Source organism: Empidonax traillii, unplaced genomic scaffold (genome assembly GCF_003031625.1).
Source record: "Empidonax traillii isolate 1590-97213 ecotype Southwest subspecies unplaced genomic scaffold, ASM303162v1 scaffold663:size352693, whole genome shotgun sequence".
Lineage (NCBI taxonomy): Eukaryota > Metazoa > Chordata > Aves > Passeriformes > Tyrannidae > Empidonax > Empidonax traillii.
Window position 1 is genome coordinate 152,514 of NW_020955856.1, and position 26,740 is coordinate 179,253.

Below are 26,740 nucleotides of genomic sequence, written 5' to 3' on the forward strand. Positions count from 1 at the left end.
CTGTCATGCCAGTAATCTCTCTAGTGTGAGTAAGGCCTAAGTCTGAAAATCAAGTGGTAAAAGTACAGAAGGCACCACCTTTTAATGTCAGTGGCTGCTCTGATTTGTTTCTGGATAGCTCAAATGAAGCTACAGTAATGATACCATTGAGAAAGGAATTTTAAGGGAAAGTGAACTTGTTTCCTCTCAAGAGAGACTAGAAACATAGAAATATCAAGCTGTTGTTATAGCTGTTATAGCAAGGGAACGTCAAATTTTGTCATAGAACAAAAATACTGATTTTTCTGCTTTTGTAATTCTTGTGAAAAGGCAGAAACTGATGTAGCAAGAAACCTAAGCATACACTTTTTTCTATCCAGTCAGGGACTGGAGTACTTTACATATGGGGACAAATACCTCTTGCTACATTTTAGTTCTATACTGCTCAAGCTGTCCTGTTTTATGTGTTGATAAGACTAAGGTTAAATCATCTGTGGGCTAAAACTTGGCTGTCTATTGTCTGGAAGGCCTACAGATATTTCTGTATATTACTAAAGGCTTTTAATGGGCATTGCATAAAATCAGGCAGTTTCTTTTGTGATTTCCACTGTTGTCAACACTATAGTTAGAATAGATGACAAAAAGACTTTCTCAGAGTGCTACTTTCAAATTATAAGTGTCCCACTCAAATTCTTTATGCAGAAGCTTCTTCATTTCGTAGTGCACATGAATTTCATGCTATCTTACAATCTTTATGAGAGGTTATTGTTGTCAAAAATGTTACATTACAACAAAGCTGAGTTTAGAAGCAAGCTTACTGAGAGTGGAAGAGATATTCTTATTGATTTAGAACTTCATGTCCTCTATCCTTCTGATGATGTTCCTCTGGATACTTCTTTCTTAGTATGTCCCAACTTTCACCATGGAAATCTGAAGGACATAAGGAAGAACCTTGTAGTACTTGATGCCTTGATAGAATTGCAGAGAAACAGAAAGCCTCTTCACAGGGTGTGGTGTGGGTTTGTTGTTTTCCCTTTAAACAGGTAGAATTATAGATGATGTCAGCATGTTCTTGATGGTGTTTAAAGTTGCCTGAATTCCTTTGTCTAGCTCTCTCTCAATAAGTGCATTCCAGCTGAGCGTCTATTAGGCTGTTAAAGCTAACTTTGTTCCTTTTTCCATTTTACACAAAACCCAAAAGATTGATTTGCCTTTACTACAGTTAATCAAACTCACTAGAAAACTAAATAAACAAGCAAGGAAAATGGCCTTCTTATACTTCACAGAGAGCAAATGTTCTGATTAGGCAGGGGCTGCTGAGACACCCAGCAGGGATAAGTGTTTGCCAGGTTTGTTGTGCATGGGAGTCTGCCTACCCAATCGCAGAATTTTCTTGCATGACAACCATTTGCAGCTTGGACCACTTCATGTGGCATTTCAGTGAAGTTCAGTTCAAATTTACAGTGCAGGAGGCATTTGTCATGTTCCACAGCTCATGAGATTAAAGTTTACCTTGTTTCATCAGTACTTGATGGAGGAAGTGTGTTTTTTGACCTGATGGATATATGTTTGATGGGAGTAGATCTCTTTCCTTGTTCAAGTTATGATTAGACAAACTTCTGTCTCTAACTTTACTAAATTTCCCCCCATGATTCCTGGTGGTGGTGGGACTAATTTCATTTACCTGTTTACTCTTTTGTTACCTGTTTTTTGCTAACATGTGGTGTGAAGTCAGTTGCCTATCTGTCCAGTAAAGGTGTTAGTCTACTCATATTTCTACTCATATTTCAAAAGGAAAAAAAATCTAATGATAGAAAAGCATGGGTTTTATGCATCAGATATTTGGCTGTTTTATTGCTGGATGAAATAATGTCTAGAACTGTTTAACTTAATTTTTTATTAGATTTGACTGTGATAATGTTGATATGTCAGTATGTAATGGTAATATATAACTTTTGGTGTGTATACAACTGTGTCTGTACTAGCTGCTGACAATCATTTATATCCTATATTAAGAAGGATGAACTTGTGGTTAAGAGGCTGTCACTGTTCCTGGAAAATCTGAGTTCTACCACAACCATCTTTGTGACCTTTTTATGTTTATGAACTTCTTTATTGCTTATAAATTAAGAATATTTATAGTCTTTTCTCGCAGGTATGTTTTATATATGCTTACATACAGATATTCAGTGGCTATTTTCCTTTGTTAAATGTTCTTCTCTGTGATGTTTTTCTGGGAACATTTCTAGGTGCTGGTCTGTACCTATTGTGCCAGGGTTTTTTCTTTATATATTCTACATTATGTTTATTCTGCATTTAAATGTGCATGGTTACTGGCTTCCCCTTGTGAGCTAATGTGTGAATCCTGTGAGTAACAGTATTTAAATGCCATTTTCTAAGTGTGGGTTAATGTTTGGCAAGAAAGAGGAATATTTGTCTGGCAAGAATAGTCTAGTGCATTAATGTGAATGTTCAAAGGTAGTTGTTTATCTTATTGCACTCAGAGGTACTTACAATAATTGCAGAAGTTGTTTTAAGGGACATTTATTCAGAGTGATTATGTTTGTTGTTACTTTATGAATAACATACCCTGTCACATTAGATTTTAAGTGCCACAGTTTGGTCTGAAGATCAGGGTATTTTCTCCTTTATGAATTTTACAGTTGCATATGCCAACTGTTTGTGGCTGATATAATAATGAGGAGCAGAAATTAGGAGAGAAACAGGGGAGGAGGCAGAGAACTCCACAATTTAAAAAAAAAAAAATGATGGGTGATTACTGTGTGGCCCCTAGGGTTGGCTTGCCCATCACTTCTCATTTAATGCTGGGAGGGATGCTGTGGGCTGGTATGGCACTTCAGTGCAGCCAGGGCACAGCAACTGCTCCTCCACCATCACTTGCCAGCCTTTTGTAGATTGGGTGCAGCTATTAGGTTTCACTGCCATCAGTGTTTAACATGGGAACTTGTTCAGGTTTTTTCCAGGGAACAATGTCTGCTAGGAGAAGATCTCCCATATCTTTAATTTCTTGTTAAGCCTCATTTGTAAGAGATTACAAGATCCCAGCAGTAAGTACTACAGCAATAGGAATATTGCTTTAATATAAATGGGACTTGTATGGTTTTATTAATGATCACAGAAATAGAAATGCCAGTTAAATTGCTTATGTGACTGCCTCTTTGCTACATAGTTACTATACTTTACAAATTTGTCTCTTCTGAATCATGTGTTGGGGGGAGTATAACATGGTGTGCAGATTTTGAGGCTTAAGAGATTGTCATTAAAGCTACTGTGCTGTGCTTAGTTATTTATTTCTTGCTCAGAGTGATCCAATCAATAACAGAACAAAATCAAATACAACTCCCTCCCCTCCGAGGAGAAAAGACAAGCTGAATAAAGATGTCCAGGAGAGAATGCCAGCAAACGACATATTGATTTCCAGCAAAGGAGCAAAGTGTAAATGAAAAATATTCTTCTGACATAGTTATTAAGTGCCAGCTAGCACGCAAAGAAAAACCCATTTACTCTTACTAGAGGCTGAGTCTTCAGAGGGCAGCTGATTCATCTCAGATCATTTGAGTCTCTAACTTTTTGAAACAGAGGCTTCCCTTTACTAAACGTAAAGGAGTTTTCTGTATTTAGGCTTTGCTTTGAGAATGTAAAATGTTTACTAAAATTCTGACTGTATGCCAAGCAAGCAGAGAAGTTGTTTTCTCACCATTTTATGGCACTATAAACAGAAGCATGAGGAAAGGAGGCAATTTTGCTGATGTCAAATAGTGAATTTATGACAATATCAGGACTGTAAAATCAAGTAACATGAGGGCTCTGATTCAGTGTCCTTGGCAATTTGGATTGGGGCAATTTAGGAAGTTACTGCTTTCCAGTGATCTGCCCTGCCCTTCTGCTGGTGACGTAGATAGCATTTTGTTTTTCAGCAAGCCCAGCATAATAGCCCAGCATATTAATAAAGTTATTTCTGTGGCTATTTAAGTTAATACATCAGAATGAGTGCATAAGGGGCTAGAGCCCACACCAGCAAGATGTTTAATTCTGGAAACAATCTGTTTTTTTCTTACACACCTCTGAGAATCTATATTCAACTTTTTCTTCCTGTGTCCTACTTTAAGCAGAGGCTGAAAAGAGGGCTAAAGTGAAGCTTATACTGCCCTGTGCATTCAGCTGGTTGTTGGCTCTTCTGAGGGGGATAACAGCACAGGAGAGACCACTCTGAAACTATTCTCAGACCATTTCTTAAAAGAAATGTCTTCCATTTGAAGACTCGTGGACAAGGATTGGGAAACACTGTGTAGATTGATGTGATATTCAGTCAGACTCCCAAGCAGTGCTTGAATTTCAGCATTTTGTCCTTACTGATTTCAAAGTGAGAGTCGTTGTGGGTTAAGCTGTAATGGTTTGATTTTAGCATTAAACTGTTTCATTATTTTAGTTCATGATGGGTACACTTAATGTACCTTTGGAGTTTTAACCTGCATCACCACCATCTTCATAACTGGGATTACGCTTAAAACAGAGGGCTGACAGTTTCTGTTTCAAGTAACAGGTTTCTTTCAATAAGAAATAAAAATATAATAGGGAAGGGGGACAAGCTGTATCAAGTGTGAAAATTCTTCCTGTGTGATCACTCTGAGGGGCACTGTACTCAGATGATGTCTTCAGTGCATAAACACACAACTTCAATCTTCAAGATGCTTCTTTGGAATAAGGAAAATGCATATAGAAAGGAGAATATGGATGATAAAGTAGGAAAAAGATTCTCTTCTCACAGCAAAAATGTATCTTTTGTGTTAAAACCAATCAATGGTATTTTACAGTCCAGTTCAAAGTTCTTGCAAATCTTGATGCTTACACTGAACAGTCTGGAAAAGACTTGCCAGTTGATCCTTTCCTAGTTCAAGACGAAAAGACCAATTTGCTGTTAGGAAATTAAAAAAAACAGAAAAGCAAGTGACTGTGGGTGTATGTAATCAATAAACAACCAATCTAGATTCATGGGAGTGAAATTTTATTTATTTATTTAGCTCCTAAATAGTATGTAATTTCTTCAGGCCAAGAAATAAATTGAAAGGATTTAGAAGGATTTGCTTATCAGCAGAACACCATGAAGAATTACATTCCTTATGCTTTTGGGAAGGTACATTGAAGTTGGGTTAAGCTGCTGTGGTTCAATACTTCTCTTTCTCCTGTCAGGGTGCCTTGAACAACAGATGAATTAATCCTCCCTACTTTCCATTCCCCACTCTTTGCTCTCCCTTTACTTTTCCTTTCTTTGCCCTCTCTTCTCTTACTCTCTCTGCTCACACTCCCTCAGAACATCATCTTCCTTCCTACTGCCAACAGAGACAAAAGACAGAAACATGATTTTTTCCTGTTGTCTTTGCACAGCTCTGGCACAGAACAGAGTCTCTGAAATTTGTCATCGAACCTGGTTGAGAAGATTCAGAATTTACAGTCTTAATGAAGAATTGATTTTATTGAGACAGGCGTTTGGTTTTCAAAGGACTAATTCAAACTTTCAAGGTTTTTTTTAAACGTGACTGCCCATGATCCTGGATTGACATACAATTGGGAGGATTATTTTTTGCTTTCTCTTACTTAACTAGCTAGCTCCTTAGTCTCTTGTCTGCCATAGTAATGGACAAATGGCTGATTTTTTTTAGGGGTAGCTCTCTCATGATCCCTTCTTAATGGTATAATTTGACAACAAATCAGCTTTTATGTCCAGCCGGAAACATGCAGCCAGGAGATGCACTTTTGCTGGGCTACTGTTGAAGGGCACATGCCTGCTGGTTACCTATCAGCCTCTTGGTAGGTAACCTACCAGCCTCAGTGAAAGGACCAGAGGGAATAGCATGAAGCTGTGTCAGGGGAGGTTTAGGTTGGATATCAGGAAAAGGTTCTTCACCCAGAGGATGGTTGGACACTGGAACAGGCTCCCATGGGAAGTGGTCACAGCACCAAGCCTGACAGTTCAAGAAGCTCTCAAACAATGCTCTCAGGCACATGTTGTGATTCTTTGGTCTATTCTGTGCAAGGTCCGGGGTTGGACTAGTAAGGTTCCCTTCCAACTCAGAATATTCTGTGATTCTTGTTCTGAGCACAACTGGCTGAAAGGCTGTTCTGGATACCTTTACTGCCTGCTTTGGAATGGCAGAAAATGTGTAACATGTTTCTATTACATAGTGATGGAGAGGATGCAAATACTGACTTGATTTAGAGTGAATTAGATTGGATAGATGGGGCAAGTTCTTCCCCACTAGAGGGTATACACTAATGGTATTCCTACCTGGATAGCTTGTGCAACTGCTTGATCTCAGTGCTAGTGGTTTCTGATATTTCCTTGAGGGGACTTTTCCGTAGTTGAGAAAGATAACATTTTTTTTGTTGTTTAATTTTATCAATTCTTTTTTTAAAGCACCCTAAATAATTCATCTTTCTTCCTGATGTCCTTTGTGACACCTGTGCATATTTATCATACTTTTAGTCCTTGTTAAGTCCAGTTCTGATATTTTACAAAGCCTGTCTCATTCATACATCTTTCAAGTTCTTTCCTTTCTTCAGTGGCTCTTTTTTCTGAATTGACTCCAATTAGTCTTTTGGCACTGAATTGCCCAAAACTAAATACAATGGGCTATTCTCTTTTCCTGCAAGTTGTTTTAGTCTGGTTGAAATCAATGCCAATTTAAACCAACAGAGGATTTGGCCCTCTTGTTTTTGTATATACTGCAAACGAGCTATAGGAAAAAATTTATTAGTTTCATGTTCTTTGATGCATTTCCTCTGCAGAGGCAGACAGAACCTCAGCAGCACTGTGTGGGGGTGCAAAGGGCTTGCACATATTTCTGGTTATGTCTGTCCCATGATAAGAAAATACATGTTCTATCCAGTGCTAATAAGGTGGACAGTATTAATATGCTTTAGCAACAGACAGTGGATACAGGACTCTCCTCAGAAGCTTATACAGTCCCAAATTGCAGCTTCTTTTGTAATGCCTCATTATGATTTTTGCAACATTTCTAATATTTTTCCATTTTTATGCAGATTCTTTCTTTATGTATCTAGTAGTTTGGATTTGTCTAGACTGAGTCTCTGAGGTCTGCTATACCCTAATGAACTCCAGAGTATTTTGCAAATAAAGATTAAATAAAAAGTATGAAACAAATGTAACGTGTAGAAAGGACAGATGAAGGATTCTTGTTTAATTGAATAGTGTGAACAGAATACGAAAAGTTGTGTGTTTTTTTAAGAAGCCCAGTTACCAAAGTATGAAAGATTGAGGTATTCAAGGTAGAAATGATACCTAATGAGACAGACACTTCATCTACTATCTTCTTTTGGCAAGAGAGCAAACACCTTAGACCTATTATTTGTCAAGAAACATCTTGGTTTTTAGAAGACAGAATAGCATCACTACTTTTTGCCATTCTGGGGGAGCATTCATACTGTATGCTCTTACATGAAGAAGACAATGCATAGTCCATATTCCATAATAAATTTGAGATATTTAGAAAAGATAGTAGTATAGAAGCAACTGAGAGAGTAAAGTGGTTGTATTTATGAAAATTTTGTTGACTTTCAACTCTGTACATTTTAGGTGTGAAAGGCGAATGCAGTGCCCAGGTTAATACAACTGTATTCCTCCACCCTTGGGAAGATATTTGTGCCTGGTGTTTTGTGATAGTTGTATTTCAAGAAGTACTGTAAATTGTGGTTCCTTGGTGGCAAATAGATTTGCAGTTCTCTCACAACAAAGCATTAAGTGTTGCTTTTCAAATAATGGTGTTGAATTGGAAATAATATGTATAGTGTGCAGAAGAGTTTCAAGAAAAAGGCAAGTAGGAAAATTGAATCCTACTTTTACCAAGTGAAGCAACTGCCAAGTATGTAATTCTGTAGGAATTTGTTTGGGGTTTGAATTTATGAGTCTTTGTCTTTTTTCTCTCAGTAGAAGGGGAAACTCCATCATTCCTGGGTGTGTTGTTTATAATTTCATAAAACTGTTCTGTGACAGGACTTATTTTACCCAGCATGCTTAATCTTTCTCAAATAGCGGTGCACCTGAAGAGCAAGGTGACAAAAAACATTTGCAGTTGGGAAAAGGAAGATTCAGCACCTGACATTTTATATAGAACAAAGGATCAAAGGTTATGGATCTGATACATAAACTAGGGCTTTGGGCAATTGAAAGATTGGACAGGAATGGAGTCATCTTGAGCAGGTCTTGCTGCACCATCCCAAATTTCTTTGCACTATACATCCCACACCAGTACATACAGTGTAATGAACAAAGATGTGGAACCATCACCATGGCAAGATTGAAGAGGCCCTTAGAGTGAATAATTAGGAGGAGGTGATTACAGAACTAATAATTCATGGAAAGGAAGGGGGAGCCAATTCAGTGAAATTGAAAGAATTTGAAGGTAAATATGCCCATAAATCCTCTGGGGTGGACTCAGAGCTTAGCAGTTTCTCCTACCCTGGTTTTATTCCGAGGCAATTTCATTAAATGCTAGAGAGAGTGAGAGAAAAAATAATAATATAAATGCCATAAAAAATCTTTCAGACGAAGGAATAAAAAGGGTTCCTGCCAGAGAGAGATTTTATTGAAAGTTATTATAATACCTATCTTTAGTTTTATGTCCTTTAATACAGGCCAAGTAATTTCAAATCTGGGGTTCTTTAAAAATGAAATACATATTTTAAAATAGTGCAGCGTGACTTATTATTTTTAATATAGAATTTAGCTAATATGGGGAAGAGAAAATATTTTCTCTCTCATGTTCTTTCCAATGAAAACACAAACACTGTTTCCATCATAGCATATGGAGAATTTTCATTACTATACTATTGCCTGTACATAAGAATGTTTAGCATTTACTATCCCTAGATCTCTGGGCAGACACTAAGGAATTAATCTGTTTATATCCCCTGGGGCCAATGGGTGAGTATAATCAGAACCATTTCAAAAATGGGAAAAGGGAACCAGAAATGGGATTTTGCTTACTGCCTTATAGTGGCAGATGAGAAGAAATTTAGTGGAGAGATTTCTAGGGTCTCTGTTCCCTAGCCTCTCCTGTCTTGTGGAAACACCAAATACAGTAATCCTCTGGTGAAGATTCTCAGCTCCAGGAGGGTTTTGAAAGGTACAGATTCCTGTTACAAGAAGTAATGGTCTTCTGGATGTTTCCTTGACTCTGTATCTGTGGTCAGGAATTTGCTCCTCTTCCTCACTAAAAGAGCTTTATTCCTTTGGGATGATTCAGATGTTGGTATTTGAGTGGAAGGTGCATGGAAAACCAATATGTGGTGGGACTAGAAAATCAGTTAGTGATGAATTGTGATGGAAAGTCCTGAGATTAAACATACAAGATAGGAAACGGCAAGACAGATTAGTGTACTTATCTTTTCAGTGGTTTCTAGAGATCTCATTAATGACCTTGACTAAAGTCTAACACCACTTCTAGAAGCTTTTTTCTTGCTCTAACCCTCATTTTTATACATAAAAAATCAGTATCGGGGATAAAGAGCAATCACAGAGCAAGAAAAACTGGAATATCAAGTGAAATAGATTGCAGTAGGGATGGGGAGAAAGGATGGAGATTAATTGATAAAATCAATTGTGGAACCAATCTTGAGAAAGTGCAGATAGAGGGTTGAGTTGGCAGAGTTTTGCACATCACACATTTGCATTTTGTCTGAGTCTGGTTGACTTCTCTGTTCAGAACCAATGCAAGCTGCATGAGGATTTTATAGCAGATAATCTGGTACACATATCTAAGAGTGCAGCATAAGTATGTTGCATGTGCAACCTTAAGCTGCTTATCAGATGGGTTATCGATCAAAAAGAGAAACAAGGTCCAGGCTTCATGATTTTTTAGGTCTTGGCACAGGGACCTAGGTATAAGGTACTTAATAGCCTTGGAAGGATGTTTTTACCTTTAATTTGGCTGATCACTTCCAAAATGCATCTAAACTTTTATTAGCTACCAGTATCCCGTTGCAAGGAGTTGCCCAGTTAAAAAAAACAACCAACAAAACAAACAAACAAAAACATACAAACCCCTCCCCTGCAAAACCAACAACATTGTGTTAAGAAATATGACCTGGGTTTTTTCTGGGCATGCTACCTTTCTGGTTGGCCCTAATAAGCAAGAGGGGGAAAAAAGTCTTATAAAGAAATTCCTTATTCTTTACAAATACCGAATCACATTGTCGATTCAATTGGATTTGATTCCAAGTTAATGTTGCATGAAACCCTTACATCTGAGCAAGTAAGTGAGTAATCAAATAGGTATAGCTGCTGATAAGTGACAACAACACATTCCTATAATTTTTGTTTGTTTCCTACCAGAGCAAATCAACACTATTCTTCTATGAGAAGTGTGAATTGTCAGATCTTCAACTCAAAGCAAAATCCACACACTTTAAATTCACCCTGGAAACCAAAACCAACTGCCAGGCCAGGGCTTTAGCACTGAGGAAGGTCTTCTGGTAGTGATGGATATTTTATTCTTTTTTCACAGTGCTGTCCTTAACTTTAGTCAACTGCAGTATAAACCTCCAGTTTCACTAATTACATTTGACCTGCATAAAGTTTTCATGCTGTATGTTTTTGTTTACTGAATTGTGCTATACATTGGTGCAATTAAAAACAAGGATCTTTCTACCCAGGGACAGCTACCTTTTACTGTTGGAAGATGCGATCACTTTATAAGTTATAAAGTTTATCAGGATGAATAATACTTCCTAAAATATATGTGACAAGAGCAGAAAAATTGATAAAAACAAGTTTCTGTTTTATGCATTCCTCCTTTCTTATGCAGACAAAATTTTAAAGCCAGCTTGTTTTAAGAGAGAAGTCAGCAGAATTCTTCCATTTTCTGTGACTGAAAGATGTTAAAAAAATGACCTTGACATTGTAAGACAGGAAATTTCTTTGTACATATTACCTCCAGTCCCTTTTAATCTTGACTCCCCATTGAGGCAAGATTATAAAAGTATTTAATGAAAGTACTTAAGCATGAAACTACTGCAAGATTACATCCTACAAAACATTGCCAAATGGCAATGCTGGATATGACTGAGTGATACATACAATAGGAATTCCTGACTTCATGGCTGTTTTTTTACAGATACTCTATTTTTACAATTTTTATTTACAGCAGAACAATACCGTTTTTCCTTCTTTGCTCAATCTAAGCCATGGATATAAAGACAGAAGAAATGTTAGGTTCAGTCTTTCTGGCTGATTTTTTGGCTCTGTTTTTTCCCCATAGCACAAATATAGAGAGTGGAGAGCAAGGAACTTCTGGCAGGGTCAGAGGTATTTCATAGCACTAGGAGCACAGGAGGCTAAAGAAAGACTGAAACCTCAGAACACTTATTTAAAGGAAAGAGGGAACATGTTGGAGACAGCCTTAGCAGATGCAGGAATGTAAAGGAGAACTTATTTAAAGCTGGAGAGTCTTTTTCAGGAATAAGGATTTTAAGGGCTTGTCATGATGTGAGATTGCTGGGAGTATTCACCGAGAGTACTGAAGTATAGCTGCCCTGCTCCCGAGTTCAGCAGTGCTTCCTGCCTGGTGAGGAACATTTCAGGTGTTTTGTTTCAGGAGTTAAACCACTGATCCTACTGCTCAACAGAATAGGCAGCTCCCTTCAAGGAAAAGTTGTTAAGGGAGACAGTTTCAGCAGAAGCCGTGATTTGAGCCAATGCTGCTGAGCTGTGGTAATTTTGTATTGTGTGCAGGAACATTACAGCCTCTATCCAGAGGCTGCCACAGACTCTCCCTAATGGTCTGCATTACTAATTCAACTAATTGCAGCAATTACAGGCAGGAGATGCTGCTGGGAAGAGACACCAATACACTTCTCTCTAACATGCTGCAGCACATGCTGCTCAGTAATTAGACCAGCATACATACACACACAAAATAAAAAAATCACCAGCTGGAAATGCGAAGGAATGTGCTGAAAGAATGTTCTGAAACTTGTAACAGTTGTGAACAGTCACAGTATGGCTTAAGCATTTAGGAAACAGACTTTCTACCCGATCAACCTTGTTACAGCCACATCTCTGTTCACTTGTTAAGCAAGCAGGTAAGGTTGCATGTTGGGCATACCTGAGATATGCAGTTCATCATGCAACAAGTGGGCTGCACAGATTTACTGATGACCAGATTCCCAGCCCAAGAGGTGCATTAACAGAGCAGGAGTTGCCTCAGCCTTGGTGATGGATCACTGGTAGCAAAGAGTACTGCTAGCTGCCTCAGTGGTGCACAATATCTGGGTCTATCTTGTATATTTTTCTTTGCAGAAAGCATGTTCACTCTGAACATGCCTCCTATTGCAAGTGTCTTGGTAAATGCCTTCTGTCTGACTCTACATGATATTGCCAGCCAAAAAAGCATCATAGCCCACTGTACTTTGTTCAACAGTATCAGTGTGATCTGCCTGCTGACCTAAACGGCCCAGCAGGTGCATGGCACTTGTGCACACCTGAAATACTCAACAGCACAGAATAAGCACTGTTCCTTTGACAGAAGACTACAGCTCAATGGAGGCACATTTACACAGGCATATCTGGAGTGCCTGGTAGAACTTTAAATATTTTAAAAGTTACAAATCTGAAACTCTTTTTTTCCTGGATACTTAATTGCCTCTGTAACAGCCTCTTGACTTGCAAATAGCTTACTTCTTTTTTTTCCTTTGTTCCTTTGCTTCATATGCCAGACCACAGATGACATTGTTTCATCAGCTGAATGTTCCAGTGACGATGAAGATTTCATTGACTGTGAACCCAGTACAGGTAAGTCAGGTCAGTCTTGTTTTGCTTGCTTTCTGATTTCATTTGCAAAAAACAATGCATACATATGTTTATATGTGTGTGAATGTATACATATATAATTATATATGTATATATATGTGTGTGTATATGTGTGTATATATATACATTTATGTATATATACACTGTATATAAAATAAAAATATACAGCCAAGCATCAGATCCCATGGACTTGGCAGAAGCAAAACACATATATGTTGTCGCTATTTGGTTTGTATAAAGTTGTTTGCAGAAACAGAAGTTACTTTACTGACAAAGTGAGAAAACAAAAATATCAATGTGGAGTGTGACGAATAATGGAGATTTGTGAAGTGGGGAGGGTAAGCATTTGAAAAACAGAAGAGAAACAAAAGTGAAGCAAAAATGGGTTATTAGCAATGTTTAATCTTTCTTAATTGCTGTGAAGATAGATGTTAAAGGTTACAGTTGTCCATGGGATTTTGAATACAGTTAACATGGTAATGTGTTTATACTAATTTTGTTTTCTGTGAGCCCAAAGAAATTGGGGAGCACCAAAACATAGTCCTAACATAACAAAATTAGTAGTAATTCTTGCCCTGTTATCTGCAGTGATGCTTCAAAATGTATCCGTTAAAGAGTCAGAAGGACTGACCATGTGGAACTGACTCAACTTCTCCCTTTCAGATACATTTTGATATATTGATGGCTTTTCTTTCTGGTGAGATATATGATGTGATATCCAGCAGGCAACTGCAGTCTATTTTATTTCTTACAGGCCTTTTCAAGTCTTCTTTTTTGAGGCTTGCCATGAGTTAAGCATTTCTATAATAGAGAACAGACATCATCGAATTTCTGTGTACATTTAAAATAAAAAGAGGGAGATTAGAATTTTTTGTCCTTAAAAGTGAAACATATAAATAGTTTAGGGGGGTTCTTCTGTTTGGCTTTGTTTTGTTTGTTTTTGCTTTGTTTTGTTTGGGATGATTTTTTTTTCCTTAAAAAAAATCCCAAGAAAGTATTATAAATGTTCTGTTTCTAGTGTCCTGAAGCCATTTGAGTTACATAATAACATTAAAATTCACCCAAGGCTAGTGCTTTCTCATTTCTTTTCAATTCGTCATGCTGTACCTGCATTTTTGGTAGAACTTGGTCCTACAGTAACCTGAGATTGGCATTGCCTTGTAGCTGGGAACTTCCACTCATACTCTTGATTTCCCTGTGTGGCAGAGAAGGCAGTGACACAGTGACTGATGCTAACAGATAGCTCAGCCTGCTTCCCATCTCTATTTTTGATAGGTTTCTGTGGGTTTTTCAAACTCCCCATCTGGAAGAAAAGCAGTCCAAATAATACTAGATTGTGAAGCATAAACAGTGTGGGTACTGAGAGTTTAAGTAAGGGTAGTAATGAAATGCCAGCACAGTGATTATAATGGAAGTGAGGCATGAGATTAATAGGACCATGCTAAAAGGACTAATGTACCACAACTGATATGTAAGTGAATGGATAGAAGTCATTTCATTAAAGCTTCACTAACATGTCAGGACTTCTTTTCTTATTTATATTCCGATTGCCAAGTATTTCAGTTAACGGACAAAATAAGGTCTTTATCTGACTCCTCCTCTTGTACATTGTTGTCATTTTTGGTTCAGAAATCACAACTACTTCAATGGCTAGAAATTGTAATAGCAATATTATTTCCAACTTGTGCTGCCAGTGGAAAAATCAAAGTTTAAGGAGAAATTTGTTAAAACAGGATGCTTAGCATGAAATTTCAGATTGCTGTAGAGCAACATTTCCAGACTAAAAATACCTCCTTCCTGACACAGTTAGAAATCTAATGCTACAAACAGGTACAAACTAGATTTGTAAAAATTACTTGCCTTTGAAAATCCTGCTAAACATTACAGTTGTCAGCTGTAAGTGCCTACAGACATTTGAATATCTGCTGTGTAAAATAATATGATTTGCTGAAAATCTTCAGAAGGTTCTCTCCTAAACTACTAGACATTCTTGCAAATTTCACCCAGTATCTTTTATAGCACCCTACTCCTCTTGCATAGGAAGGTGAAATTCATGAGCTGCTGAAACCTGAATCTTTTCTTGGGAATTACTATGGCACTGAGAATAAAGGTTAGCTTGATTATATGTAAAAATAAGTCTCCCAGATGGTCCTTGCTGATGAAGTCTGTACTTCCAGATTTGGAGTTTTCGTGCTCTCAGAAGTGCTGGTGTACAGAGTCGCCAGAAGGAGGAAGAATATGCAGATCATTTTTGCATAAGCTTAACACATTCCATCATAATAAGAAGGAAAAGTAACAGGTTTATGGTGCTTCTCATTTTCTTTGTCTAACTTATTGTCTGCATTCCCAGAGCATCCAGTGTCTGCAATACAGCCAGTATCAAAGCACTCAGGCAGCCCATTCTGCTCTGGAGCACTAAAGCAATCTGAGCCGGCTTATCGAAATCCAGTGGTGCTGGCTTGGCTGAGCAGATATGTTTGACTTTACACTTCACCAGCCAAGTCAGGATTCTGGTCAAATGCCAAGATCTGGTATTTAAATGTATATATCATGGAAAGAGAAGATCCAGATTATCCTGCTTGTATTTTCTAGTGTGTGGGTTTGGATTTTTTTAAACATAATATTGTTGTGTTTGGTTTGTTTTTTTTTTTTTAATTGGGCTCATTTGAAGTTGTTTCATCCTCTTCTGTTGATAGGTCACTGCCTTCTGGCTTGCCTGATCCTTTTTACAGCAAACTGAAAATTAAATGACCTAACCCAGCACAGTCTCCTTTTTGTTGCTCTGATAATGTGTAGCTTTTAAAGCTCTTGAGTTTCTGCCAAACACCAGGACTTGGCCTTCTACCACCCTCAGTGCTACAGTCCAGTAATGCAAAGGTTACTGAACTCACTTCTGCAGCTGTGAGATATGGTACACATCACTATGAACCTGCTGTGCAATAGCCAAGACAAGGGCAGCAGAGAATGTGGCCCTGGAAATCAGAAATTTTCAGATTTCATGTGGTCAGAATCAAATCCCAATGTCTAAACATATTACTTTGGTCCTAATCCTGAATCTGAGGCAGTACTCCACAGAATCTTTTTGAAGCCTTTGTCTTTGGGGTACTCAAAGGCTGAAAATCATGTCCTCTTTGAAGCTAAATATCATATGAGAGACATATGGCAAGATTATTGCCACTTAATAATTACTATTGATTCACTGTTGAATCCAAGACCTGAATCTTTTAAGTATACGATCTTTAAAAGAACCTGGTGTGAAGGTAATTTCCTCACTCTGCTCCTTTCAGGATTTTCCAGGCTGGCTTGAGACATTCATTGGAGCAGGCCTTCTACCACTTTTTGCCCCTTTTCCAAAAGTGATTTCTTTGGAGATTTCTGTAGATCCACTTAAAAAGCAGCAGATATCATAGGACCTTTCCTGAGTGAGGTAGCCAACAGATATCACCTGTGCACACATATGTATATATAAGGAATTATTTTAAGTGATGGCAATGACAGCTGCCATGGAAAACCCATTTGTATTTTACGTAATGCAAAAGAAACCATTGCATGTTCAGGGATAAAAAATACTTACTATTCGTCTTAATGTAAACAAGTCTAGATACCCTTATATCTCTAGATCTCCCAGAATGGCTTAATGTAAATGATACAGGGGGCATAAAACTGTTCATCTGCCCTGAAGAAGCATATACTTAACAGTCAAGAGCAGTTCCTCTCTTGTCCCTATGGAAATGATGCTTGTCTCAGTACCAAAAAACTTGTGGCAAGAAACTTCTTGTTTCTGCACCAGAAACATGATGGTTTTCCCTGGTTGAGTACAGGATTCTCTTCTGTCCTGTTTCAGGGAGATCCAAGGCTCAAATACTCAAGTTCTTCAAAGCTCAAACCGGGGTCCTGAGATTTTACTTTTGAACACAGCCCCATGGTGGTGTTTGGTCACTCAGCCACTCTCGGGGAATGAAAGATATGTAGGAAAATATCTTTTTTCTGGAATAGGAAGCACTGTGGTATCATGAAGAAAGCAAGCATTTATCTCTTTCCAGTCAGATGAGGAGCACCCCTACAATCTCATCTTACTGAGACTTCAAAGCCTTGAGGATTATAATTATGCTTTCCTGACAGCAGCTATTGCTGTCCTCTCATACCATTGCCCTTGTTTCTGTTAAGGATGCCCTTTAATGGAGCACTCTGGCACCAGGCAGGCTGGACACTGATGGTCAGGCATCTGATTGGGATCATTGGAATACTCAAAGTAGTGAGACCCAGTCACCAATTAGCCTGAAGCCCATAATATAGCCTCTTGAAATGGTATATTAGGGCTTAATCCTAGCTCCCTGGCTTGACACATCCTGTGTTTCTTCCATGGTGCAGTTGCCAGTTTTCCCTTCGTATCAGTCCATCAATTTCTTATGTGATTTTTTTCCAGAAAAATTTAGTCTGTGTTTCCCAAAAAGCTTCAGATATCATAAGGCTGTCATTCTCTAATCAGACTGGTAAGCTTTTTCTATGAGACAGTGGCAGAGAGGCCAAAATCTACAATTCTTTGCACTGGAAATTACAGTGTTTTTTACACATACCCACACACAGGAGACACATACCCTACAGGTACGGTGTCTGTATCTATAATTTACTGGCCTGTACCCATCCACTTGCAGACTGTCTGGGTTAGAGATTCATCTGCAGAAAACAAGTAGAAACTCTTTTCCAAGAGTCTACAAACAGCTAGCACAGTACAAAAACCAGGATGCTGAAAGTGAAGAAAATTGAAGAAATCAAGAGAAGTGCTGATTTGGCTGTTGTCCTCCATAGCTGCATCAATCTTCTTTAAGCATCTAGGGAATTTTTATTGCTCTCCTAAGAGAAACATCCCACACAATCCAGTGCCCAGTTACCCCCAGTCTCTCCCTCTGACAAGCAGGAGTTGTGCTCCATTTCTGATGTCGTGATCAAGAAATGGCATTTAAACTTGAGTGCATGCCTCTGAGTACTCAGAATAGTAGATTTCCCATCTCACAGCCTGAATTCCATAAGGACCCAAAGGTGTCCCAGGGTGTAATAGCGTTATTTGTTTGATGGAAATTCCTAGCTACAATCTTACAGCCAAAACAAAACCAAACAAGCAAGTTTTACTAACCAATCATGCAGGTGACTTACAGGAATTTTGGTTTTCTTTTTTTGTTTGTTTGTTTTTTCAACATTAGGAATACTGAGATTGGTTTTCAGCATATCAGTCTTTCTTCCTATGTAAGCTCCAAAGGCCCCACCCATGAGGATATTTTACCTATATATGCACTATATATACAGTGTGCAAATATGTCTATATGTCTATATACTAAAGTAATAAATTGCCAATATCAGCAGTAGCCCCTATCATCCAATCACATGTTTACACAGAAATTCATGCCTTCATCTAACCCTGGCATTCGCTGGTGTGGACAGATGCATGATATTGTTATATCTTGGTGAACAAAGCACGTTAATTTCTTTTCTGTTAGAATTATTTCTTTCTTCCTTTTATTTATTTATTTACTTTTAATTGATAATTTCATCTACCAATTAGCCTTGGGGTAGGGTGGGGCAGGGAGAACAAAAAAATTATACAGGTATATCGATCGATATATACACACATACTCCGTGTATATATAGATAGATATATGCATTGTATATATTTGAAGAACATTTTCTATCGTTTCACCTCATCTTGTGCCGCATGAATTTTTGGTGATTGATATTTTAGTTTATTTTATATTTCTTTCCCTTTTTTTTTTTTTTTTCCTTTTTTGGCTCGTAATCGTGCCATACCGCTATTTTTTAATTTTTAAAATCATCGCTGTACTTCTCAATTTATATTTTTGGAATTATTCCAATAAAATAATGATTTGATCATCTCAAGAATGAGATATAGATCTGCAAATAATAAAGGCAACAAAATCTTTTCTTGCCATCCTTGAGAAAACCAAATTTTTGGACATCCCAAGAAAGTTGTGTGCAAAAGAATGAAGAGTGTTACCCTTCCTTTATTCCTATTTTCTCTTCTCCCTACCTCTTCTAAACTTCTGCAAAATCTCTATCCCATTTTTTCCCTTTTCCCTTTTTTTTCAATTGAGTTAAGGAAAAAAATCACCCAGAAGAAAAACCTTTCCCTTTACCCCTGAGTTCTCCCAGGAAAAATTCTTTCAACATAAAGAGCCCTACAAACTGCAGATGGCATAAAAAGAATTTTATTGCAATGCAGAGTGTCTGTTTTATCTTTTATTTCTGGGTCAGTGCAAAATCATTTTTCTGGCATGCTGTAGTTTAGCTGATGTAACTAACCATGGCCTTCATTAACCGGTGCATGGGCTGTGATGATGCCATCTTGTGTTCCATCAGAGCTACGCCTTCAGGCTAACCAAGCAAGTCTGTAGTGTATGATTTGGGGGGACATCATTTTGATTTTAATTTGCATTATAATTTATTCTTTTTGGAAGAGTTATGCTAGTACCCTCGGTTGCTTCTTGCAGCCTCAGAGTTATATATCTACTTTGTTTTATGGGGTTTTTTTTCTCTTTTTTTTATTTCTCAAGTAGCAATTTTGCGTCTTCTTTGTGTTCATCTGTCTTGTCACTGTGTCTTGGAGTCCACTGGCCTAGTGTTGTTATGTGATTCTGTTCTCTGTTTGTAAGCTGGTGTTCAGCTCCTCAGCACTCTTGTCATACCTCTTCCCTTTCCCCTCCCCTCTTCCCCTCCTCACCTGCCCGAGGGGGATCCACAAAGAGGCACCAAGCTTTGAATGACATTCGAGTGTCTCCCCATGGCTTCAAGATAAATGCTGCAAGATGTTCACACAGCTTCATAAGAAAAACCAAGTTTGCAGCTGTTCTGTTTTCAATAGTTTTCAAACTCTGTTATCATTTCACTCCTAGAAGTGGCTTACTGGCATAATGCTAAAGTGACTTCTTTTGCAGCTTTTTAGGGGATTTGTATGTACATGCTGGTGTGTTGGAGTAAGAACTTCTCTTATCTGTGCTCTAGGTGCCAGACAACGCTACACAGAGTGCAGGCTATGTTAAATGGGATATACCTAGGCATTTTTATAAAAAGCAGTCTTAGAAAGGGAATATCACTGTGCATGTGCTGCTGAAATGATATCTGTGTGAATATTTTTTTAAAATTTACAGTTCGTAGTTTATTTGTAGGTAGGAGACAAAAATCTTGGAACATACTTAAGATTTCTAAGAGTAATGCATCTTCACTCTGTGGGGTCAGTCTTCTGTTTGTCACTGGGTGATGTCTGCCTCTCACTGATACTGGTGAAAACTGCTTGCTGATGTTTACTTGTATAACTTGAACACAACTGAGGAAACACATCTGGAGTGTCTTCTGCCATATGCATCATAAATGTGCAATAATGTACAAGGCAGAAGAAAACAAGCTGAGTTTTCAGGTGTCTGCTTAGACTTGAAACACTATTTAGAAAAAATATTGTTTGGCTTGTACAGTAGTGCATTTCCTGGTGTCCTTGATTCAGTTCCCGTTGAATGTACTAGCTACATTAATGGCATATATCTTTACATCTATCTTTAGCCTAGCTAAAATTCGAGTTGTTTTGCAGAAATTCGTTTGTTCTGGAGAGAAGATGAGATGATGAAATCTATGAACTCTTCTCACAAGAGCATGATTTAAGACTTACCTGTTTAAGATAAGAGTTACCAGAAGAGTGAAGTGAAGGGACATGTTCAAGTCTCCAAAATGGAATTATTTAATTATTTCATTTAACTTAACCAAGATATGTCTCCTGTACTTGCAGAGAGATAAAAAGAAGATAGCTTTTCTTTCACCAGTGGGAACCATTGATCTTATGCTCAGTTCAGTTTTCTTAATTCATATATAGCCTGAGAAACATTACTGAGTCAAGTTATTAAATGAATCAATATTTAAAGCTTGGCTGGTTTAGATTTTAGATCTCTGTGTTTTTCACAACTAGTAATTCCTACTGAATCTAAAGCTTTTTCTTGGCAATTGCTTAAATAGAGCAACTGCTTATAAAATTGTATTATAATCAACAAGCTCATAGTTTTGTGTAATACTGCCCTCTGGCAGAGAGACCAGAAGAGTCCTGTTATGATACTAACAGCAAAAGAACTATTTTTTTAGCTCAAGTGGCAGGTTATTGGAGCAGAACAATCAGAGTTTTAGCCCCCTGCATCATGAGGTTCAGGGTAACCTTCAGATTGGAGTGTTGTGATGGGTAAATCAAGTGTCTGGGTGTCAGGACAGTAACCTCCAGGCTGTGTCCTGCTGAATGGTGACTTTTGCTTACCTTAGGTAGCCTGTAACAAGCCTCTGCTAAGGCTCTGACTATCCTTCTGGTGCAAGGAATGAGAGGCTCGTTCAGGTGCAGGGGGTGCTGTGGAAAGACCCATTGTGCTCTGTTTTATCCCACTGAAGATCTGTATGGATATCTGGCACTTGTAAAATTAGTTCTTACTTTTATTTTCAGTCTCATGGCAGACTGTTGGCTTCAGCTTTTGTGACCTTTGTTACTGAGCAAGGGGAAGAGCTGAGGGTTCAGTTGTTTAGGCCAAGAATGAAAACACTGAACTCTGGTGTGCCGCTTCCAGCTCTGTGGTTGATTCCTTCTGTATGTATATTGTTCATTTGCCTACCTGTAAGGCAGGGTAAATGAAATACTTCTAGCTAAATGAGGTGGAGGTGAAGGGAAAGGAGATTTAATCAGTATTTTAATGGACTCTGATATTCAGGTGCAAAGTGCTGTTCAACACACCAAAATTGTACAGTACTGCTAACTACCAAAATGTACAAATAAACAATGTTATTTTTTAAGTTTTAATACTATCTTCACTTGCTGTGAGAAGTAATATTACTGTGTATTTTTATACAGTAGGTACAACTCCTGATCTTCTAATGCAGTGAGGGATACAAAAGTCAAGTATTTTCATGTCAGGGATCTCTGGTGTGACATTATTTTCATTAAACATCATTCTTTCCTCTAGAATTAACACATGCAATGGAATGAACCAAGCTCAGGCTACATAATTTAATGTCATGAGTGGACGGCAATATATAGATCTTTTATATCAGCATTTACATCACTTGGCTCCTGATCAGAATTTTGCTTTAAAAACATCATAGTTTCTCCAGCCTAACTTAGCTGGTGTAAGTTTCCCTGGTTTTGCGTTTAAGATCAGGAGAAGATCAGAATCAGACCCACAGTCTGGCTACCTTGCCCTTGCTGCCTTCCAGTCTTTTTTTAAAGCGTGTTCTCTAAACTCAAAGCCATGTGCACTGTCACATTCTGGCAATCCCTCTAGTGCTGTGCCTATGTTATCAAGCTGACACATGTCTAAAATACTAAGATATGATATTTTCAACCTGCTGGGACTTGCTTTTTGTCCCTGTTAGCTTTGATTTTCAGCTTCATAAAATATACGAGAAAGAAAATAAAAATAGCCAATGACACATTCAGTGGAAAGAAGAGCTAGCACATGATTCAGGAATAGATTTTGCATCAGAAGCAAATGTATGTATATTAGACCCTTAAATATCTATGGCAACTGATTAGTTACCTTCAAACAAGAAGAAACTATTTGATTTCTGAGAGATATATAATATCTGTTAGAGAGAAAATGTGTTGAGCATTTACAAATACTAGGGACAGAGAGACGCTTTTGCTCCTTAAGGTTTGTATTATGTATTTCTTTGGTCAGCATGCCTAGACCTGAGGGTGCCTTAAAGGTGCTCTCAAGGTACTGCTGGTCACATGAACTATAATGCCTGGAATAAAACCTCTGTAGAGCAGGCAAACATACTCTGCCTTCATTTTCAACCCAAGTATATAATGAGATAAAAAAATCAATGATCATATCAAAGAGTTTATTACTTTGCCTTCCTTCTACCTATTTCAGATCCAATTTATTATTCACAAGTGCTAGAAATCTGTGCTTTATCCCAACTGTAAGCAGCTGGAAACACCAGTTCCTAGGTAATGTGAAGTGTAGTATTTCTTTATTACTACTTAACTTAAATGCTGTGTGAGGAGCAGGAGACAAAGACCATACCAGTTTTGAAACTAGGTATCGAAGCAAAACAAAAAAAAAAAATATTAGACTGACTTGCTTTGAAATCTTAGATATCTACTAATTTGGGAAGCCATTTTATTCTGCATTTTCATTATGCTAATAAATACATTATTAAAACCTTACAAAAGAGCCATAATCAAGGACTTTCTTTTTTTGCTTCTGTTGAGTCTCATAAAAACTGAAGTTCTCTGGTCCCATGGGGTGGTGTTATAAGGATCATCAGCTCCTCTTTCGGCATGTAAGAGGAACTACAACTAGTAGACAGACAAAGGTACAGAACTTCAAAGTAAGCTTATTTTAGAGCAATAAGAAAATCCCAACAATTTTATCTCTTCATAGGTTTCGCTCCATCTCAGTGTCAGAGGCATCAAAAAGAAGGAAAAGTTGTTTTTTCTTTGAGGGATAGCAGAAATGCACATCAATTTGGGGGGGGGGGTAGTCTATTTTTTTTTAATAGATGTCATTAATTCATTTTGTTTTCCTAATACTGAAACCAGTATGACAGGTTTTAGATACTAGTTTTAGCAACTATTAATTTTCAGTGCTGAAATCTTGGGGGCTTCATAAATTTTGTATTTGACAAATGAAAAGAGCAAAAATAGTCCTGTAAACAGTTCAGTGTATTTTCCAGTGTAATAAAGTATAATTTTAGTTCCTTCTCCTAGCCTCTCTCTGTGCAGTAGCAAGTCTACTGTGGAGTGCCTGGAGATTGGCATTTCCCCTAGAATCTGTAATTCTCCTGTGTGCTAATTTTTTTAGTGCTAACACACAGATCATTAATATATTGCAAAACCTGTGTATGCATGCATGCTCTGTCTTGGTACATGTGCATATTTTATACATCTATTAATGACATGTTTATGTTCTGGCTAAAAGAAACATTTTGGGGAGCTGAAATAGTAGAATAAAATTGTTTAGGAGCTTTACAAGCAAATGTGGAACAAATAGATTGAATCTTGCCTCCTCCTCTTTCTAATACTCCTTTTCAATTCGGTTAATTCACGCCTTTGGCTTTTGTCTAACTCGGAAAGCAGGTAGTACATCCCAGCGTTTGGGGGAGGTGTTTTGAGAGTGAAGGCAAGTGTGACTGTCAGAATTAAGATCTGAGCACAGTCTGAAATAGAGGACCTCCAGCACACATCTGAACTTGCAGCACAGAGGTGCCTTTGGTGAGATTCTGAATCATTTGCTCTGTCAGGGTGTTGGGGACTCACAAACCTGTGGTGAGGATTAAAGAAGGTTTGACAGCTAGAGAGAAAGTCAGTGCAATGGGAGTATGTATTGTAACTGAAACTGAATAAAGTACTCTTTTGTGCAGGAAACTGGACATACTACCAGATCTGTTCTTATTCCTTTAGCTGATGGATAGCATTCTCCTGCAACACTGTGAATTATGTGCAATCCTCTCGTAGAAATCACCAGAAATTAGTCTGGGGGCACTTTGGGGCTCTTTGATGGTTTATGTCCCATTCTAAGGCAAGACTGTGGTTTCTCAGGCCTGTGAGTTGAGCCAATTGTACCTTATTGGAAAGGATAGATACCTTCAGGCTTAGCATGAATGTCCCGACACCTCCTCCGAGGGAGGTGGAGGGGAGAAGGGGAGGGGGCGAGTTTTACACCTCAGCTTCCTCGGAGGGAGGATATTGGCATGATAAAAGGCATTATCATACCTCGCAGGATCTGTTTCTTAGTCTGTTTCTTATAATCCTTTTTCCTTATCTGACTCAAACCCCAGCTTACTGCTAAACAAAGGCTGGTTTGTCGTGATCATCGTCCAGTGGTGGGTGTGCACCCCCTCTGCCCCTGGGCTGTTCTTATGCAGATCAGAGGCTTCACCACCACACACCCAAAACCTCTCCTTGCCCTCGGATGGGGGCTGCAAACTTGGCCTCAGCAAGGCACCTGCTGCTTCTGCAAATGATCGATTGTTTAAATAATTAACTTCTCTCATTTCCATCTCTCACACCCTTTATTCGTATGCTTGAACATGCCACATAAGCCCAAAAGGAATTCAGAGACTGGAAGGTAGTTGGTGTTCATGCCCTAGTTATTTTTATTTTTTTTTTAATAAAAACTTAAGATTTGGTGCTGGCAAAGTACTGTGGGAATTCCATCTAATTTATTCCTAACTCTCCGTGTCATATCCAAAACAAGAAAATGTTATTTAACTCCTAAAATGCAAAATTCGACTTTTGCCATACAGTGCCTTTTCATTTTGAAATTGATACTTAAAAAAAAAAAAAATTGCATTCTATCAAAGTGTCTAATTACAAAACAAAGTAGAAAGTTTTGAAGTATTATGTGGGGACACTACATTTGTCTTTTTTTTTTTTCATTTTTGAAAATATGACTAGTAACTTTCACCTGTAAATAACTACTTCTCTTCGGTTTTTCAACTTTTTTTCCCCCCCGTTAGGTTTTTCAGAACATTAAACTGTACTTTTCTCTATAGGAAACATCTATCACTAACTCTGTATGAATTGTGTTAGAAGACTAAAACCTTTGATTACGTTTATCACAGGAGTTGAGCCAGTATTTTTCAAAATCTTCAATTGGTTTGTTCACAGCTTTTCGTTATATTTTGAATAGCAATGGTAAAGTCCATCCCTGAAGCTATGTGATCTTTTCCACATATGCTGTTTTCCAAATCCGTCACTTTTCCCTTGGAAAGAAAAAGCAAACAAAAATTGTTTTAGATAGAGAGGAAAAAAAGTCTCTTTCACTAAGATGATATTTTTAGAAACAGATGGTAAAACAAACTGCAGATGTTGTGCCTGCAGCACCTCTATTCTAATAACAGGATTGTTTAAAGATGAAAGCAGCCATTTGTGTGTCTAGCTCACTCTGTTAGTAGTAATTCTTCCTCCATGCAGGAAGAGTTGGAAAACCTGGTGCAGTATTTCTTTCCCTATCTTGCCTCCTCTGAAAAGGTATTTACACAGTTCTCTGCTAAAGAATGAGGGTTCTGGTAGTGCAGTCTATAGCAAATGCAAAGACCTGATAGTTTAGGAAAAATGAACCTCAGTCATCTATACCTCATTTACTAGTAGATATTTTATTCTCCTGGAGACTTTTTTTTCTTTGCCTCCCAGATGACCTTTCCTTCCTGATGAGAAGCTGCAAGTTTTCTGTTGGCCTATCTCATAGCTGGCAAATGTCCAAGCACAAGCTGCCTATTCAGATAGTTTAAGAAATTTTTAAGACCTGCCAGGCTTGGTAGTCGTCAAGTAAGAACACTATATTTACACAAATGTTTTGAGTATCCCGAGGAGCTTGAGCAGTTTTGTTTCTTTTTCCACATCAAAAATTGCTTAGCTTCCATTAAAACTAATTAATTAGAAGTCTGAAAAGCAAATGAGGTAAAAGCCATTTGGACTACTGTAAAAGCAGACTTTTAATGAAGGCCCAGCTTTATGGTGTTCTTTGGAGTATCAGTTGCTATTGATACTTACTGCTTTTGCCTTAAAATCCTTATAAAAGCAATATTGTTTATTGTATTTTATTGGGATTTAATCTCTGATGCCAGCTGCACATTCAACATGCTTATTTAAAATGAATTTTAGTAGTTAGATCCTGGGAATGGCTGCATCTGTGAATGTCCAATAGCTCTGATACTGTTTTATAGCTATATTGCCATAATTTTTCCAGCAGCTAAGAGGAGCTTTGTGGATATTAGAGCAGCTGAGCATTTGCTTAAAAGATCTAAATTTTAGACTTATTCGCTGACAAGAGATAGTTAATCCTTTTCTGGACCAGGCCCTTAAGGTCTGTCTGAATGCAGGACTTGAAATAAGGTCTTGGAGTCTTAATTCACCTTTCACTTTCTAACCTC

At 37.9% G+C, this 26,740-nt stretch overlaps 1 protein-coding gene across 6 annotated transcripts in view; it reads left to right on the forward strand.

The window, feature by feature from the left end:
- The window catches only part of LOC114065456 (neurexin-3-beta), a 136,231-nt gene that overhangs the window by 86,061 nt on the left and 23,430 nt on the right, over window positions 1-26,740 (forward strand). For 4 of the 6 annotated variants that reach the window (XM_027899390.1, XM_027899387.1, XM_027899389.1 and 1 more), the window contains one exon: window positions 12,733-12,808. In XM_027899390.1, coding sequence (XP_027755191.1) covers window positions 12,733-12,808 — 76 coding nt within the window. Of the gene's footprint in view, window positions 1-12,732; window positions 12,818-26,740 lie in introns of all 6 variants that reach the window. The other 2 variants (XM_027899388.1, XM_027899391.1) reach the window with 1 other exon arrangement.